At 32.8% G+C, this 17,660-nt stretch overlaps 1 protein-coding gene across 4 annotated transcripts; it reads right to left on the reverse strand.

The window, feature by feature from the left end:
* Positions 1 to 183: 183 nt before the first annotated feature.
* On the reverse strand, positions 184 to 16,194 carry LOC129954276 (interferon-inducible double-stranded RNA-dependent protein kinase activator A homolog). Of its 4 annotated transcripts, none has more exons than XM_056068119.1 (5): positions 16,035 to 16,194; positions 15,197 to 15,826; positions 14,841 to 15,138; positions 14,349 to 14,486; positions 184 to 2,257 (listed from the first exon to the last, which is right to left on the reverse strand). In XM_056068119.1, the coding sequence occupies exons 2-5, from the start codon at positions 15,802 to 15,804 to the stop codon at positions 2,009 to 2,011; spliced, it is 1,293 nt and encodes a 430-aa protein (XP_055924094.1). In that variant the 5' UTR covers positions 15,805 to 15,826; positions 16,035 to 16,194; the 3' UTR covers positions 184 to 2,008. The 4 variants fall into 4 exon arrangements, with proteins under 4 accessions (XP_055924094.1, XP_055924096.1, XP_055924095.1 ...); XM_056068121.1 differs by having other exon boundaries at positions 15,197 to 15,822; positions 16,035 to 16,189; XM_056068120.1 differs by having other exon boundaries at positions 16,031 to 16,189.
* Between the last annotated feature and the right edge of the window lie 1,466 nt (positions 16,195 to 17,660).

Genomic DNA, 17,660 nt, shown 5'->3' on the forward strand with positions numbered 1-17,660 from the left:
ATAAAAATTCTGCAGTGCGTCTTATAATATGGCCAGTGACTGTAGGTACTTTAAACAGACTCTTTGCATACAGGAGCGACCCAGTCGTGCATTTGATTCTGAGAGAGCTTTATAAATGTTTCATTTAGACTTATATATTCCTTTGCTTTTAAGAAACTGCTGCATAATATAGTAAAAAAACTGTTCTTTTAACTTTTGCATATTAATTTTATTGATTACAATATCTAAAAACACACAAAAATTTCATTCATATTTCCTAAATTTCCATTTAATTCTTCGAGTTTCTTTTAAAAAATTCAAAAACTTAAATGAAAATTCACAAGCAATTTACTTAAAATCTATTTTAATTTATGTGATACATAAGGATTTAAGGGGATACAATAATTATATATTCTCCACTTCCATTTTGTTGCATGAAAGATGGATTTTTTTTTTAAATTACAACCTCTACACTTTGCACTAAAATAATGTATGATTTTCCTTTATTATTTTCGTCTAGATTTAATATTCTTTTTTTGTTTTCCTTTTTTAATTTTAAATTACTTTTCATTTTGCTTTTATTCTCAAAAATTCTAATTCTATATTTTATGTATTATTTGTGTTGTTGGTTTTCTTCAGTTCCGAGATTTATAGTTGCAATTTTGTCATTATTCAAAATTTACTGGATATACATACTTTATAGGTATATTTTGTTTTTATTTGCAGTTAAAAATAAAAAATATATAATAATTTTTTGTTTTCTTCAAAAATATATAAAAAAAAACAACAATAATTGGAAAACTTCATTAGCTCTATGCAAAGTATAGCTTGTACAAATTTTAACATTTACCCATAGACTGCAACTATGGATGTTACATATTTTTTTGTTTTTTCTTTCTCGAATTCCTTTTTTGTTTTTCTTTCAAATGAATTTCCTTTTGTTTGTCTTTTTTTTTCTTATTTTGTATTCATATTATAGCAATGGTTAATTTGAAACTAGTTACATAAATAACTAACAATTTAAAATATAAATCCCTTATAAACCGCTTTTACTATGTTAAATTCTTTGTTTTATTTTTTTTTTATTTGTGTTTTTGTTTATATTTATTCATCATTGTTTTATGTACTTACATTAAATTGAATGCAAATGGATGATATTAGAAGAGGATATTATGATTTTGTTTGTTTGTTTTATGTGAAAGCCTCTAGTGTGAAAAGAATTAATATCGATACTTTTAAATTTTATTTTTTAGACACACACAATTTAAATATTATATTTTATACCAGTTATTTATGTATTTAGTTAAAATTTCTTAGTTGATTATTATAGTTTAATTCTTTTGTTTTTTTTTTTGTATTATTATATATTTAAGTTATATGAAATTCTGAGACATTTGTTTTGTTCTTATTTTGTGTAAAATATGCTCATTTGTTTTTGTATTCGCCATGAGTTGTAAATATGAGATAAATATAGATTGGTATTAATTCTGATGCTATAAAAATTGAAACAAATCTAGATTTAAATTTACAATTATTTTCTAAAACAAATTTGAATCTTGTATCTGTTAAAATTCAAAAACACCTAAAATTATTTAAATTGTTTGTATCTTATTATTTTCCAACTCATGGCAAAGCTAATGAGCATTTCTACAACAACAAAAATGTCCATTCAAATTATCTCAGATTTTCACAGACCAAAAAACAAAAACATTTACATAATTATTTTTCTTTTGTGTTAAAAAGAAAACAAACAAAAAGAAACTTAAACAAAAAAAATTAAAGTTTTTTCTTCCACTTTCTCAACATTTGGAGAAGAAAATCACGACCAATAGTAATTTGAGTTACATATTACATATTTTAATAAAATTTTGTTTTCTTCTTTCCTCTGCGAATTTTAAACATTCTTTTAAAAGTTTTTGTTGTGTTTTTGGTTCTTATTGTTCTTGCTACAAGAAGAGTTGGCCTTTAAGTTGTTTTCTTTGCAATTTGTTTAAAATGCCAATAAAGTTATGAAGGAATTCATTTCAATTCACTTTTTGGTCATGATTTTTAAGTATTCTAAAGCATTTTGAGCAGCATGACGTTGTGCATCGGCTTGTGTGGCCCCAGAGCCATGACAAACTGCCACTGGTAATGTGGATAATTGTACCAAACATTGACATTGATTTGATATTGTTTTCTCTTCGATATCAACATAAGTTACTTCGAATTGATTTTCTTGAGCAATGTCAGCAAGAAGTTGGATATGATTCAGAGAAGGAGCCTTCAGGCAAGTTTTCTGAAATGAGAAAAAAATAAAGCTTTTCATTGAAAAAGTGTGCACACAATCTGAAATATAAGAAAATTAGTGTCTGAAATATTTAGAAAGTTTTTCAGTTCAAGATTTGATATCTAATATATATAATTACTAATGAGTGAAGTACTGTGGTCTCACGAATAATCGGGCACATGTAAATAATAATTAAATTTTTGCAATGCATTAGACAGGTTCAGGGAACATAAGGGACTTCGTTTGTTGTCAACTTCATTGATTTGAACGTACATTTTGACTGAGGTAACTATAGTCTGTCCGATAAAAATTGGCAGTACAGGCCTTATGGGAGAGCTTTTTAAAAATCAGTGGCGCGCTATTTTCTACACCATACCCAATTGTAGGAAACTCCTTTAAAAAGTTTAATAAAACACGCATGAATTTTCGATGGCATCCAACGTAGATCCCACAACGACCTACCTGGCACACACTTGAGCATGCACTGATCGTTCTCTGCTGCTTTTCAACCCTCATTAAATCACACACATTCAGAGTTGCCTTTTTCAATTTCTTAACTCACTTCGTATTTTTTTCTTACTTTTTCAATGGGTTTCTGTTGAAGAGCTTTTGCTTTGAGAGCTTTTTTAAAAGTTCTTAACGATGAGTGTTATCGTGTTGTGTTTTGACTTTTGCATTTCTTTTAAAGTTCTGGAAATCAGTTAAAATGCAGTTATAAAAATCAAAGCCATTTTATTTGAGGAAGTATATTATTTGCGTACATTCTTGTGCCGGGCGGTAGGTTTGTTCATTTTGCGAGTTATTTTTGTGCATTATTGTAATAATTTTGTTGTGCTGTTGTTGTTCTATTGTTGTGTGGTTTGTTTTTTAGTGTTGTGCCTTTGTTGTTTTGTTTGTATATTATCTTTATGATTTTGTGGTGTTGTTTGTATTTTATTGTTGTGTTTTTGTTGTGCAAATTAAAAATGGCTTCAACATCAACAGGCTCAAAGGACTTGAGTGCCGACAAAAAAAAAGAAATAGTTAAGGCGACAAAAGCTATTTGTAAGAACCTGCAAAGCAAAACCGAGGCTGTAAAGCAGGTTGTTGATATTTTTTCTGTATCTGAACGAAAAGTATACAGACTTCTGAAGGAAAACAGCACCAAAGGCCACAACTCACCACCAAAAAAGAAAAACCAATCTGGTCGCAAAATTAAAATTGATGATTTTGATAAATGTGCAATTAGACAAATAGTTCACCAATTTTTTTTTTAATAATGAATTACCGACGCTTGACAAAATACTGAATGAGGTAAAACTTAATGTCAACATCAACAAAATCAGCAGGTCTTACTTGCACACGATTTTGACAAAAAATCTTGGCTTTAAGTTTGCCAGTCGCCAGCGAAAAAGTGTATTATTAGAAAGAAATATTTCATTTCATTTATTTCATTTTCATATATAATTATGAACGAAATGAAATTTCAATGTAAAAAAGAAGAATGGTAACCCTGCAGTTATTTTGTTTAGCTTTTTCAAATTCAAAATGCGCATTACGGCAACCCTGTAAGAGTTTTTTTGAGAAAGGTACTTATGAGTAGGAAAAGAGTGCGAACGAGATGCACATATCCCTATCTTCCCTGTACTGCCAATTTTTATCGGACAGACTATAGTTAGTTTTCCAGGTAACATGAATTTTAAATTTAGAACTTTACTTCGCAAACCTTTACTTTAAGTTCATAGTATAAAGTACCCACAAATTGGTGTCTACAAAACACTATTCAAGCAGGCTACAAGTCTATCACGATTTGTATTTTGTATTGCAAAGAAATATTGGTTATTTCTTTTCAAAATTGACAAGGAACCCTTTTAAAGAAAGCATTAAATGAAGTTGTGCAGAAAATAGATAAATCATAGAGTAATAAAGTTTAACTTTGAGTTGAATGAAAAAACATGATCAATTGTCATTTTGATATGAGTAGACTTGACTTGATAGTTAGGGAGATTTTTCTTGACTAACCTTTCAGTAAACTTTCCATTACAGTTGCCTTAATTGGAAGGAAAGTTTTTGGCAGATGGCCAAACAGATCCTAGAAACTTGCCTTACCCGGCAACATTTGCCTTAACTGTCTGATTGAAATTCTCTTATTAACTTATTTTTTGCCATTGCTCTTGAAGGTCCGTTTTAAGATCCCCAATATTTTTAAAGTTCTTTTAAGCTGATCTACGTCCCGGTTCATCCATTATATGCTCGATTGCATTAACGTCCAACGCTAGGGTCCAACTTTTTGTTTGTTTTAATTTATTTGCTAAATTATTATTTTATATGCAGCTTTTTGTATTGTAACTTAATTTGAACTTAAATTTGCTATAAAATGATGATTAAGTTCTTCTGCTTCTACACATTTTCTTGGAGAAATTATATTCTCTTTGTTCGATTAGTCCTTATGAAAATAAGAAATGGCAAGAAATTTTACTAAAAGACATGAATTAGTGCGGCTTTTTGCCAAAAATTCCGTAGTGAATCATTCACTGAATTTATTCTATTTAAGTCAAGTTTAAACAAAATTAAGCAAAGTTTAAAGAGTAGGAACTGCTGTTGACTTATGTCCCTTCATGTCTTTGCTTAACATTATTGGTACAACTTTGATAGATAGTAAACTGAAAATTTGTTTATAACTTATTTTGGTGTTCCAAACTTTGTGTGAAAAGTCTCATTAAATATCGTATCCGCGTCGTAGTTATGGACCACCGAGAGTCGCGAAGTTCAATTCTCCATGAATAGTTCCCTTTTTGGATCCAAATTTGTTAACCGTTTACCAAAACTATCGGGCATTAAATTTGCTTACCTGTTTATCTCAACAAGTTTTTTCATATTTTTTTGAGCATCCCGCTCGTTCCCGGTGTTCTAAATCATATTCTTGCTTTGGAAAATAAAAATGGTTAGGTATGCTGTAGTAATGCTAATGCTATGCTTTTCGGTTGAAGATTTGAGTTTTTAAAGACAAAAGGCTCAACTTTCCATAACGGCAACCGCAGCACGAATTTCGACACGCTTTTTTTTATTTGATAGTTATGTGCAAATAATTAATAACTATAGCAATTTTAAAGCGAGGAAACATTTATTTCTATTTTAAATTAATTTTGTAATACACTTTCAATAAAACACAATAGGTGATGTTCACTGCTCGAGATCTTTATTACAATTGAATTTCTTATAAAGTTAAAATACATAAAACGACCGAGAATGATTTAAAAACGGGACTATACTTGTCATGCGATGCGATGCAACAAATAATAATAACAGTTAGTTTTGTTTGAATAGAATATTATATACATAGAATACATTCTTTTCTTATATGCATGCATACATGCAAGAAGTTTTATTTGAACAGGGTGTTAGATTTTGATCTCACAACTCGACCGTCCTGATTTTAAATCGTCCTCGATTTATAAAGATAAAACGAAATTAACTCGATAATGGAAATTAATGATTTACATACATTTTCGTTTACAGATTTGTAATTTTCTTGATATATGTGTATATATATATATATTTAAGTTATACAATAAATCGTTTACATTAATGACATTTTTCTTTTATTACATAGAAAGTAAAACAAATATGAACATATACATACGTAATTGTATACATAAATACATTTTTCTTTTGAAACAATGAATATCAATAAAGATGATTTTTCTTATGCGGAAACATATGGTTTCATGTTTGCTGGCGAAGCTACGCCTTCATATGGAACACGCGAAATTTGCAAATTTTCGATGTCTTTTATCAAGTAACGATCATTTTGAAGGACTTTTATTATTTCGAAAGGTCCTTTATATTTCGGCAAAAGCTTTTTATTGACACCCGGAGTAGTGATAACGTTTTTGATCATGACATAATCCCCAAGTTTATATGGGTGAGGTTTCTTATGATGACTATCAAAATAAAGTTTATTAGATTCCTGACTACGCTCATTGTTTTCGCTTGCTGTCTGCCTAACCAAATCTAAATTTCTGCACTGATTACCAATAATAATTTCCTCAAGATACTCCTTTACTTTGTCGTTTATTGTACCCTTTTGTGGAACACCAAAAAGGAGAACACTAGGACTGAACCCAGTACTCTTATTCTCGGTGTTGTTCAACGCGAATTCTATTTTATGAATATGCCTTGTCCAGTCTCCTGGTTCTGATTCGCTTTCCTTTGAAAGCATTGACGTTAGACTGCGATTGATTCGTTCCACTTGGCCGTTCGACTGAGGTGAATTGGTGGCAATTTTTGTATGTTGAATGCTGTAATCGCTGCAAAATTTTGCAAAATCCTCGGAAGTGAAACAACTCCCTCTGTCGGATATAATGCGGCTCGGCTTGCTATAAATCGAAAAATAATTTCCCAAACAACTTATAACTTCTTTCGTAGTGGTACTATTTACTGGGTATAGTTTCGTAAATTTTGTGAAACCGTCAATAATTAAAAAGATGTGTTTTTTCTTGCTTTTAACGCGGCAAGGCAACGGACCATAGTGGTCAATATGAATGGTTGAAAGGGTTTATCCCCCTTGGGGATGGGATGCAAGACGCCTTCTTTCTTTCCAGTCGGTGCAGAGAAGTGAATACATTTCAAACAGTTTTTGATGTAATTTTTTATTTTCATCTTCATGCCAGGAAACCAGTATGACTTTTTCAAATAATTGTAGCACTTTTCTACACCGACATGGCAAAGGGAATCGTGATGCGTCTGAATAACATCCCTCTCCATCTGAGAAGGGACATAGAAACACACTTTGTTGTCGACCTTGCGATAGACGAGACGGTTTATCAAATCGTAGGTTGAACTCTCCCTTCTTTCAAGCATTTCTGCTAAACGTCTAATTGTTGGATCTCTTTGTTGAGACGCGGCTAGAGCATGTTCAAAGGAATCTCTTTCAAGCACTAGAATGTTATGATTTCTGCTCAGCGCATCGACGTGCTGCATTTTCTTTCCATCCCTATGTTCTACGACGTAGTCGTAGTCTTGCAGCTCTAGCGCCCAGCGAGATATTCTAGGATTAAGGAGTTTTTTATTAAGAGTCAATGTCAACGATTTACAGTCTGTTATTATTTTAAATTTTATCCCAGACAAATATATCCTGAATCTTCTTAGTGCATATATGATTGCAAGCGTCTCCAATTCATACGAATGGTATTTGGCTTCTTGCAATGTCGCGCGTTTAGAGAAAAAGAATATTGGGTGGAGCAGTTTGTCCTTTTGACGTTGCAGAAGAACTGCACCAAACCCCAAGCTGCTTGCATCGCAGTGCAATTCAGTTTCCGCAGATGCACTATAAATACTAAGGATTGGAGCATTGAGAAGTTTCTGTTTAAGATTTTCAAAAATTTGCAATTCTTTTTCACCCAAAACAAAAGGAGCGTCACTTTTTAAGAGATCATACAGTGGTTTTGAAAAAATTGAAAAATCTTGTATGAATTTTCGGAAGTATGAACAGAGGCCTAAGAAGGAATGCATGCGTTTCGCATTAGTAGGTAATGGAAACTCTGCAACTGCCTTTAGTCCATCAGAGTTTGGCCCTATTCCATCAGCCGTTATTTCATAACCTAAATATTTAATTTTTTCAAATAAAAACAGACACTTATCGATGCGCAACTGTAATTCATATTCTGAAACAATGTCCATTACCTCTTTTAAAATATGAAAGTGCTCCTCTTTTGTTTCGGTGGCAATTAACAAATCGTCTAAGTAAACTAACAACTTGCCAGTGTTTATTAAATTTTTGAAAATTGAATTTATAAAACGCTGAAACACAGCCGGAGCGTTTTTTAGCCCGAATGGCATCCTGAGGTATTCGAACTGGCCAAATGGCGTTACAAATGACGTATATTTCACCGATTCCTCTGACATTCTCACATGGTGAAAAGCACTTTTTAAATCTAAAAGTGAAAAGTACCTTTTCCCGCGAAGTCTATCTAGGTGATCCTCTATTAAAGGGATCGGGAAATTATCTTTCAGCGTTATTTTATTTAACTGCCTGAAATCAACGCAGAGTCTAAATTCGTCGTTTTTCTTTTTGGCCAGTACTATTGGAGAAGCATATGGTGAATTGCTTTCCCGAATAACTTTGTTTTTGACTAAATCATCTAAAATTACTTGCAACTTTAACTTATGCGCGTATGGCAATCGCCTCGGACAACAATTGAAAACAATTTTCGTATCAGTTAATCTTATATTCATTTCAACATCTAATTTAGTATTCAAAACTTTATCTTTGTTATCACCACTCTTGAGAATCAATTGTTTGATCTTAATTTTTTCTTCGAATGTCAAATTTTCATTAATGTTTAAGGAATCCGTCTCATCACGGCTATCATTATTATTGATATTAAGGATTTCAAAAACTTCGTTATTTAAATCTTCTTGTTTAAAATTATTTTTAAAAATACAATTCATTTCATCGTCAAATTTGAGTTTAATATTATTTTGTTGTAAAAATTCCCTACCTAACACAATAACATTGTTCATGCTGCTATCCTTAACTACATGCAAACACGAAAAAATATACACATCATTTAATTTTATCTTACAAAATACCTTACCGAATATGACAAGCTTGCTTTTGTTTATACCATAGAAGTTATGCTGAGAATCGTCTATAGGTGTCATCAAGAAAGATGGGACATACTGCTGCTGTATGAAGTTGATAGGGCTTCCAGTGTCGATCAGCGTCATGGCGTCCATCTTGAAGCATATGGAAGCATTATTGTTTTGGAAGATGTACTCCATTACTCCAATAAAATTGTTCGAAAACATAGTTGATTGACTCTCCTCACACGGCTTCGTACTAACTACTGTCATAACGGTATTAGATTGCGGACAGTTTTTGGCCACGTGATCCTTCTTCCCGCAAATAAAGCACGATCCTCTTTCGCGCTTCGGCTTTGGGCAATATGTAGCAAAATGCCCTTTTTCGCAGCAATTGTAGCACTTCACGGATGGTTGGGGCTTCGCATCAGGTTTTATTGGTGGTGGTGGTGGTGGCAAGGCCTTTGCATAATTGGATGTCGACGGTTGGAATTCAGTTTTGATTTTTTCGAATCTTCTTAATGTGTTCTTCAGTTCCGTTATTGTGTTGGCGGTTAGTAGTATTTGCTTGTTGTAGAAAGACTCAGGGATACCTTTTATAATATAGTGAATTAGGTCCTGTTCTTCTAGGTCCGCGGCTGAGGCAATTTCTTGCATTATGAGTATATATTGTTGGAAGCTTTCCTCTCTTCGTTTTTTTCGCATTCGAAGAGCATTGTGGACATCCGTAGCGCTTTGATGTTGATTGAATTCAATCAGTAGGGCAGCTTTTAACTCACACCATGATCTGCAAGACGTCGACCTCAGGAAAAGCTTAGCGGTTCCTCGTAAGAGACGCTTTGCATAGACCAAGCATTCGGATTCGTTCAAATTGAAAATTATTTTTGAATCGTCGAAATTCTTAATCCACCTTGAAACGGGGTAATTATCGTCGCCCGAAAATGTGGAAATCGAATCCTCGATGTCTCGGAACGAATACGTTGATCTGGGTTCATCTGATGGTTTATTCAGTTCCGTTAACTTCTTTTGTAATAAAATTATTTCTTCCTTACGTCTCACTGCTTCACGTAATCGTTCGAGGTGCTCTGCTTCTCGCTGCTCGCCTTCGTCGTCGTCGGCGATGTCGTCGTCTACGCCATCACCATTTAAAGCATCAACAGGGAACAAATCCTCCAAACGGTTATCGTCCAGATTTTCAAGAGCTTCTTGCAACCTAACTCTTAGTGTTGCTTTAACTCCGGTTGTGGGCAAACCCAAGATGGTTAACTTTTCTTTTAAATTTTGCACTGATGCAATTTCAAGAAACGACTCGGAACGTGCTGCAGCCATGATTAGTTTTCAAAAAAACTTTTTACTAATAAAAATTCGAAATTTAATGATTTTTCTTGAAAACCGCGTGGAATTTTTTTTTTAACCACTTCTGATTACTGTAATACACTTTCAATAAAACACAATAGGTGATGTTCACTGCTCGAGATCTTTATTACAATTGAATTTCTTATAAAGTTAAAATACATAAAACGACCGAGAATGATTTAAAAACGGGACTATACTTGTCATGCGATGCGATGCAACAAATAATAATAACAGTTAGTTTTGTTTGAATAGAATATTATATACATAGAATACATTCTTTTCTTATATGCATGCATACATGCAAGAAGTTTTATTTGAACAGGGTGTTAGATTTTGATCTCACAATTTTCAAAGTTCACATGCAAAACATGCAAAAATTGTTGATTTTGACATTCTTTCCTGTTTTTTGTTCAATGTTGCCCTGCTTGCTTTTGTTTGTTGGCGATTACTTTGATTTTAGTGATCAAATGCAAAAGTACTTTGCATATTCTCAAACTCGCACCCACCCCAAATCCTATAGTGATCCCAAGCAGGGGGTTGCATACATATATACATACATACTTACATACCTAGCTGTTAGTTCACCGTGTTATAAATTCAAAAAAAAAAACTTGTTTTAGGCTCAAAAAATGAAATACAAAAAAAGTAGGGTTAAGTCCCCTTAATATTTGAAACATGTTCTATTGAGGCGCTTAACTGTAAAAAAAGCCACAAAAACATAACGGATGATATAGTTTTGTTTTGAGAGGTAATTTGTTTTGTCAATCAGTGCTTTTCACCAATTTTCAGCATTGACGTAAGAAAACTGAACGAAGGATGTGTTCTAAAATTTTAGTTTGTTATGGCGTAGTCACACTTTATAGATAAAAAAGTTGAATTATATTTTCGCTTGGATTTTCAAGTTTTTGAAATTCAACCATGTATTGAATCAGCTGTTCTGTCAGATTCCTACATACCCCAGAAATTCTTGGATATCTTAGGATTCCTTTTTTGACATCTTAGCTGTTATTTGACGCGTAAAACACTAACAAAAAGGTATCCGGACACCCTATTTGTCTGAGATTGAACGCAGCCATTGAGTCGTAACCAAAAATACTCCATTTAACAAAATGGGAATCTTAGACTGACATTTCGGTTTGCCTACAAGCTAACTGTAGACTAAATGTGAGAAAGTGTGCATGAAATGATGCAAAAACCAAACACATTCTTCTTATTTAGTGTTCAGGCCTATCAAAATGTTTCATTTTAGTCCTCAGGCACATCTAAATGCTTCATTTTGGGCTCCGTTCAAAAACGAAACAATCCTAACAGACAGAATATGAAGTGCTGACATGGTCTTAAATTGGAAGATTTGCATAGGTTTTTAATTTCAATCCAAATAAGTGTTTTTAATGTAATTAAGTTTAATACTTCTATGATTGCAAAGATTTATTTCAATTAATCGTATAATAATATAGAAAAAAGCAAAGGGGTAAGCTCAGGTTTAAGGTTAGAAAGGAAGTGACTAAATATAATTAGATGACAGAAAAATGAATGACAATCTGAAAAGGCAAACACTGCTGCCAACAAATTATTTAAAGGTGTTATTACATCAGTTAATGTATATTAAATAAAATAAAATTGACCAAATACATATTTAACGATTTATTAGTGCTGTATTTTGTTTACTTACATTTTTTGCAAAAGCAACATGCGCTACAACTGGTTTAGTATAATTGGAAATGGACAAAAGTGTAACTCAATACTTTGTAAAACAACAAAACAGACAATTTTGTCAGCTGTAGTTTGCGTAGAGTAGTACCATTGGCCTAAAGTCTTTTTACGGGTACTGCGAGGAATTGACAAATTCTCCAAGAGTAATTCCTGTCATGAAAAGTGCTTCTCAAATTTGCCGTTCGGATTCGGCTTAAAACTGTAGGTCCCTTTCATCCCTGACAACAGTACTCGCCCACAGAAATTGTTAAGAGTTTTCAGTCACTAGGACCTAGTTCTCAAACGGATTGTTGCGCCACCCTATTTATTTTTTATAATAGTTAGAGCATTTTGTTGGCGACGTTAGAAGTTCAGGTGGAGACAATAGGCGGGTGCCTCCGTATTTTTTTGTACAGACAATACTACGAAAAGCATACTTGGGAAGTTCCATTGCCAACTTTAGCTAGTTCATACTCCTGAAATAGATTAGTATTTTCATCACTTAAGCAGTTCGCTAATTGCAAGACCAAATTTTAGTTTTGTTTGTTGCAGAAATATTCCTGAAAATATCTTTTTGAGGGACTATGTTAGAGTTAAAATTTCGTTTGTAGTTAAATTTTGGAATACAAATTTGAGGGAACCATGCTTTAAAAATAGGTTGCTTTGTGTAAAGCATCTTAAAGGGATGAATGAAAATTATATTTTGCGTTAAACTGTGGGAATTCACTAAAAGAACGTCTGTACGTCAACAATAAACATTCATGTCGATTACATGATCTATTGAATGAGTTGTGCATGGATTCAGAACGATTTTAAGACGTTTTAATTTTGTAGAATATGTAAAAATTTGCATTTTATTTGCTCTGCATTTATTCAACAGGTTCGCTATAATTGTTCTGATTTTTATTTAAACATTGGTGTTCCTTGGATGCATAGTTTTTTTTTTATAGCAAATACATGTATGCTTCCATCAATCAAGAATGTTATGGATAAGGTATTTTTCGATTATAACTTTTTTTTAATTTAATATTTATTAATCAAAATTTAATGGAAAAATAGTGGCAAGGTTAAATCATTAAACAAAAAACTATAAATATACTTGGACTAATTAAATAGATACAAATTTTAATTACTTGCAAAAAATATTTGGGTCGTTCATTAACGAAAATTTATTAGAATCCAATAAATCGCACCCTTAACTTGATAGTTCTTCGAACGCATCTTTGATACAATAATCCGAGGTTAATTATGAAATTTAAATAATTTCGTAGTGATTGCTGTAAATGAGTGAATTAATTATATTAGACTGATGTTGAACTTGCTTTTTCAAGAAAAAAATGTACATTGGTTCGCTATCAACAAAATGACTGCAAGTTTAATGCTTAAAACTGACTTTTTCATCGAAAAAACTACAAAGAAAAAACTTTTTAGCCTCCCCATATTGTGTTTGCTTTGCAAAGCCCAGGGCATCGTGTTTTTTTGTTTGTTTTCACATCTATTTATGGACTAACTGTTAAAATTACAAATACAACAATGACGGGCCCTACAGTTTTAAGCCGAATCCAAACGGCTTATTTCAGAAAGCACTTTTCATGACAAGAATTACTCTTGGAAGATTTTTTAATTCCTCGGTAGAAGCAGTACCTGTAATAAAAGCACATTCATGGATTCAACCCAAGACCTGTGGCATGACGATAGTCCAACACACTACCTATCATTCCACGGGTACGTGAACTAATTAAAAGCGCTGGCAACATTAGTATAAGAAAAATACTGCATTTTGTATAGTGTCGTAGAAAGCTCTAATATCTCTCCTAAGCAAATGCTTTTTTGACTCAGCAACATAAGGTCCCTCAGCGGTCTAATTTTGGTAACCCAGGTACTTATAAATGTCCATACACTTACACGACAAAAATAAATGTTTTCTCCTATTTTATATTTCTATACAATTTTGTTGCGGCTCCGTGGCAACTGTAATATGACTTCTTTATAAAAAAAAAACCAAAAGTATCTCGGCACGCATTGAATAAAAGATAAAGATACGAAAATTTAAATCATACTTCTTATTTTGTATTACAACGCTGTATTTTTTGTTTATTTTCCAAAAGGTTAGTGGCTTACATACAAAGCGCACGCGCAGATCCATAAATAGTTAGAGCATAATCTACGCACGAACCCCTTCCCTTCTTGTTCTTATTTCATTTAGCTAAGAATTTAGAAAATAAATTAATTATAATGTATGCCTAATATTTTGTTAATATATCCTTTTAAAATTTTCCATTGTATTAAGTTAAAATTAGTTCTTTCTTTCCGAAAAGTGTTCAGTTAATCAACTTTCAAATATAAAAACGGGACAACTGCATTTCGTTTTGTGACAATTTTTTCACTATACTATAATATTGAAGCCCATAAAAACATGGTTGATATTTAAAAGCAAGACATCGCTGGAAAACAATAATTTTTTTCATCAGTTATTTTAGTAACTCACCTGCAATTTAGTTAATTTCTCCCCGGCAGCATTTTTCAATGACTTATGAAACTGAGATACTTTATGACTATGTTGACTTGTTATTGTGGGCACTTGCATATCCTTCAAATCACCATAATAATTTGAAAAATTGCGATTCTGCGAAAATTTTAAACACACAAAAAAAGACAAAACAAACACACAAATTTTAGAAATTATTTCATAAAATAAATTTAAAGCTAATTTAAATGACAGAGAGAGACAAAGTGAATGAAATTGAAGAAGAATTTGTGTGCCTGTTGTTGTTTTATTTTGTTTTCATTTTTCGTTTTGCAAGAAATTGCGAAATCAAACGCCCACATTTACGAAATAGATATAAAAAAAAACAAACTATGTCATCGGGAGAATCAGACTCAGGACAGCCCACACAACCCCCCCTCTAACTAAACAACTAAACAGGCAAACAAAACCTTGTAAATAGCAAATGTTTGTTGGTAATAAATTAAAACTTACCTCATCGTCTAATCCGGTTCTGAATGAGTCATTTATTTGGGCATTATCAAGCGGATTCTCCTGAAGACGTTGCCACATCTTTCCGGCTGCAAAGCGTTTAGCGATTTTCTTACTTTTGCCTTTACCCATCTCTCGGAAATTGAGAATGGTACACGCGATGGTGAAGAGACGCTCGTGAGGCAAGCCAACTTCCATCTCAGTTTCATAGGTTGGTGGTGGCCAGCGACGGGACATACACATCTCTTGCAGCCAACCGATTGGATTGCCCATAACTTTCTCAGTATAGGATCCCTTTGACCTAGAGAAGAAAATAATTTAAAACTTTGATGAATTTCAAACTGGGATGCAAGACTTACTCTACTCCAGTTCCTCCACAATTAGAATTAGCATCGACATCGTTAGCTTGACTCTCGGGCAATTGAACACCGGTGAGTTTGTCAATCAATGCACGAGCTGCAGAGTGCTTGGCTTCCTTCTTAGAGCGTCCCGCGCCCATTGCAGTGAATGGAACCTCCTTGTCGTTGAAGGAGACACGATAGCGAAAAGTAGGCTCATGAATTGCGCCTTCCATTTGAATCAGTTCATAGCTTGGAGTGATTCCACGTCTACTCAGCAACTCCTGCAGAATCGACACCGGAGTTTTCATAGCCAAATTATTTGAATCGTGCAACTTCAACGATTCCTCAATAGTCATCTTATCCATACTCGCTATAACCTCCGCGGTTTTATCCTTCTTATTAAATTTTGCCCCACCATGAACTTGCTGCTTGGGTGGTTGTGCCGAGCCTTGAATTGAATGCGGACCAGATTGATGGGATAAATGTAACTGATCGATATTATCCCCGGCTACGGGTAATCCCTTCCCGCCAACTATCGGCTGTGGGGCAGTTCCATTTTGATTTTGATACAAACGACGCGGAGCATAGCCGCTGTTTGGTTGTGGGGGATGTTCACAGTTGGCCATATTGCAACAATTCCACTACTTACTTAAATGTCGCATAATCCAAGGACATAAGAGGGTAGGAAGGACGGAAGTACACGTACAATTAAGTGAAATGAACAAGAAAATCAATTGAAGGACTTTAATTGAAAAATCGATAAATTAAAAAAAGAGACATACACACGCAACGCATATTCATAGAAAATTAATTTTCTTTTTAGATTAACAACATAGACACAATATTACTTACTTACTTTATTATTAATTTTATAAAAAAGTTTGTTTAAATTGCAATTTCTTTTTATATTTCTCTGCTCTGCAGATTAAAGTAAAGAGAAATTAACAAATCCACAGGGAAATGCGCTTGGACTTTTCACTTTTCTATGAGAAATTAGAATGAGGAGAAGTGAAAATTAATTTCCTCCAAACCAAACCAATTTGACAGCTAAAAGTATAATTGTAATAGATGAGTGGTTTGACAATTTGATTTGTTTTTGGGTGTAAGCACATTAAGTTTGTTTAGTAGCCTGGAATTTCTGCTATAATCTTTTTTGTCAATAAAATTGTTGTATTGTAATAAACCGCTAAAATACGATTAGGCATTGTCTCAATTTGAGTGTATATTAATAACTAATATAAACGCGCATTTTGCTAATTAGCTTTATATTACATTACCTACAACCATACGCTGTCAAAATGACAGCATTGGAGTGACATTAAAGTAATATTTCTAAAAATAAACAAAACTAAAATATTTATTTTAACAGAATTTAGTTAAATGAATTAAGACCGTTGAATTTTAAGGTGAATTTCTAAACAACAATACTATTAAAATGATTATTAGTATGGCGAAATAATAAGAGCACAACTAATTATTTAAGCAAGCTTTAAATAATGTGTGAACTTAAATGCCCAATTTTTAAAGCTTCGAAGGGATAACAAAATAAACTTAGTTTTTACAGTTTTCATTTATCTCTGTTTCAATGTTTCCTATGCTATTTTCTATGATAAAATTTATCATTTCTTGGATGCATAGATTCTGAACTCAGTACTAGGTTGTAGTGCTTTTGACACAAATTTGGTCCGAAATTCTGAATTTCATATGATGAAATAGGTTGGCTTATCCGAAAAGATCTGCGACTTCAAAAAAGAAAAAAAACAGAAGAAAAGATTTTATCATTGCAATTTTATGAATGTATGTGCTAATATAAATTGATATTAAGAATATTTTTCAAACGTAAGGGTAGGGCTCTCATGCCAAAAATCTTGGGTTCAATCCCTGCCTGTGCCACCTTAATTTAAAAAAAAGTACGGGTACTGTCTTGGGAGGATTTGACAAATCCTCCAACAGTAATTCTTGTCATAAAAGTGCTTCTTCAAATTAACTGTTTGGGTTCGGCATAAAACTGTAGGTCCCCTCCATCCCTGGCAACTTAATTCTCACATAGGAATGGTTGAGAGTTGTTAGTCACTAGGCCCTAGTTCTCAATGGCCTGTTGCGCCACCTAATTTATGTGCCATTTATTTATGCCAAAGCTAATATAAATTGATATTAAGCATATTTTTCAAACGTAAGGGAATTTTAACCGATAAATTGAAATTAATTGTAATATTTTTAATTTACCAGATATCTAATTTGAAAAGTTAATTCAACCAAACTCCATACTTGAATCATTTGTAATTTCCATTGTGGCGTGATGGCCAATAAGGGTATTTATGTGATGAGATAAATTTCCGTTTTGCTCAAAGGTTTTATTTCCACCCAATGTCTGAAATAATTACGAAAACATATGTATAAATGTATTATAATTTTGTTTAGATTAAGTCTAGAATTATCTCTTTCTTGAAAGTAGGAAATCATTTTTCTTCATTTATTAAAC

The sequence above is a fragment of the Eupeodes corollae genome, chromosome 1, assembly GCF_945859685.1.
Source record: "Eupeodes corollae chromosome 1, idEupCoro1.1, whole genome shotgun sequence".
Lineage (NCBI taxonomy): Eukaryota > Metazoa > Arthropoda > Insecta > Diptera > Syrphidae > Eupeodes > Eupeodes corollae.

What these genes read in the sequence shown, in the direction of transcription:
- LOC129954276 (XM_056068119.1), bottom strand. Translation starts at nt 15,804, where the DNA reads ATGGCCAACTGTGAACATCCCCCACAACCAAACAGCGGCTATGCTCCG. An exon ending in TGTGGAGGAACTGGAGTAGA is followed by an intron (nt 15,139 to 15,196) that starts GTAAGTCTTGCA and finishes TTTCTTCTCTAG; the next exon opens with GTCAAAGGGATCCTATACTG. An exon ending in AGAAATTAACTAAATTGCAG is followed by an intron (nt 2,258 to 14,348) that starts GTGAGTTACTAA and finishes TTCTCATTTCAG; the next exon opens with AAAACTTGCCTGAAGGCTCC.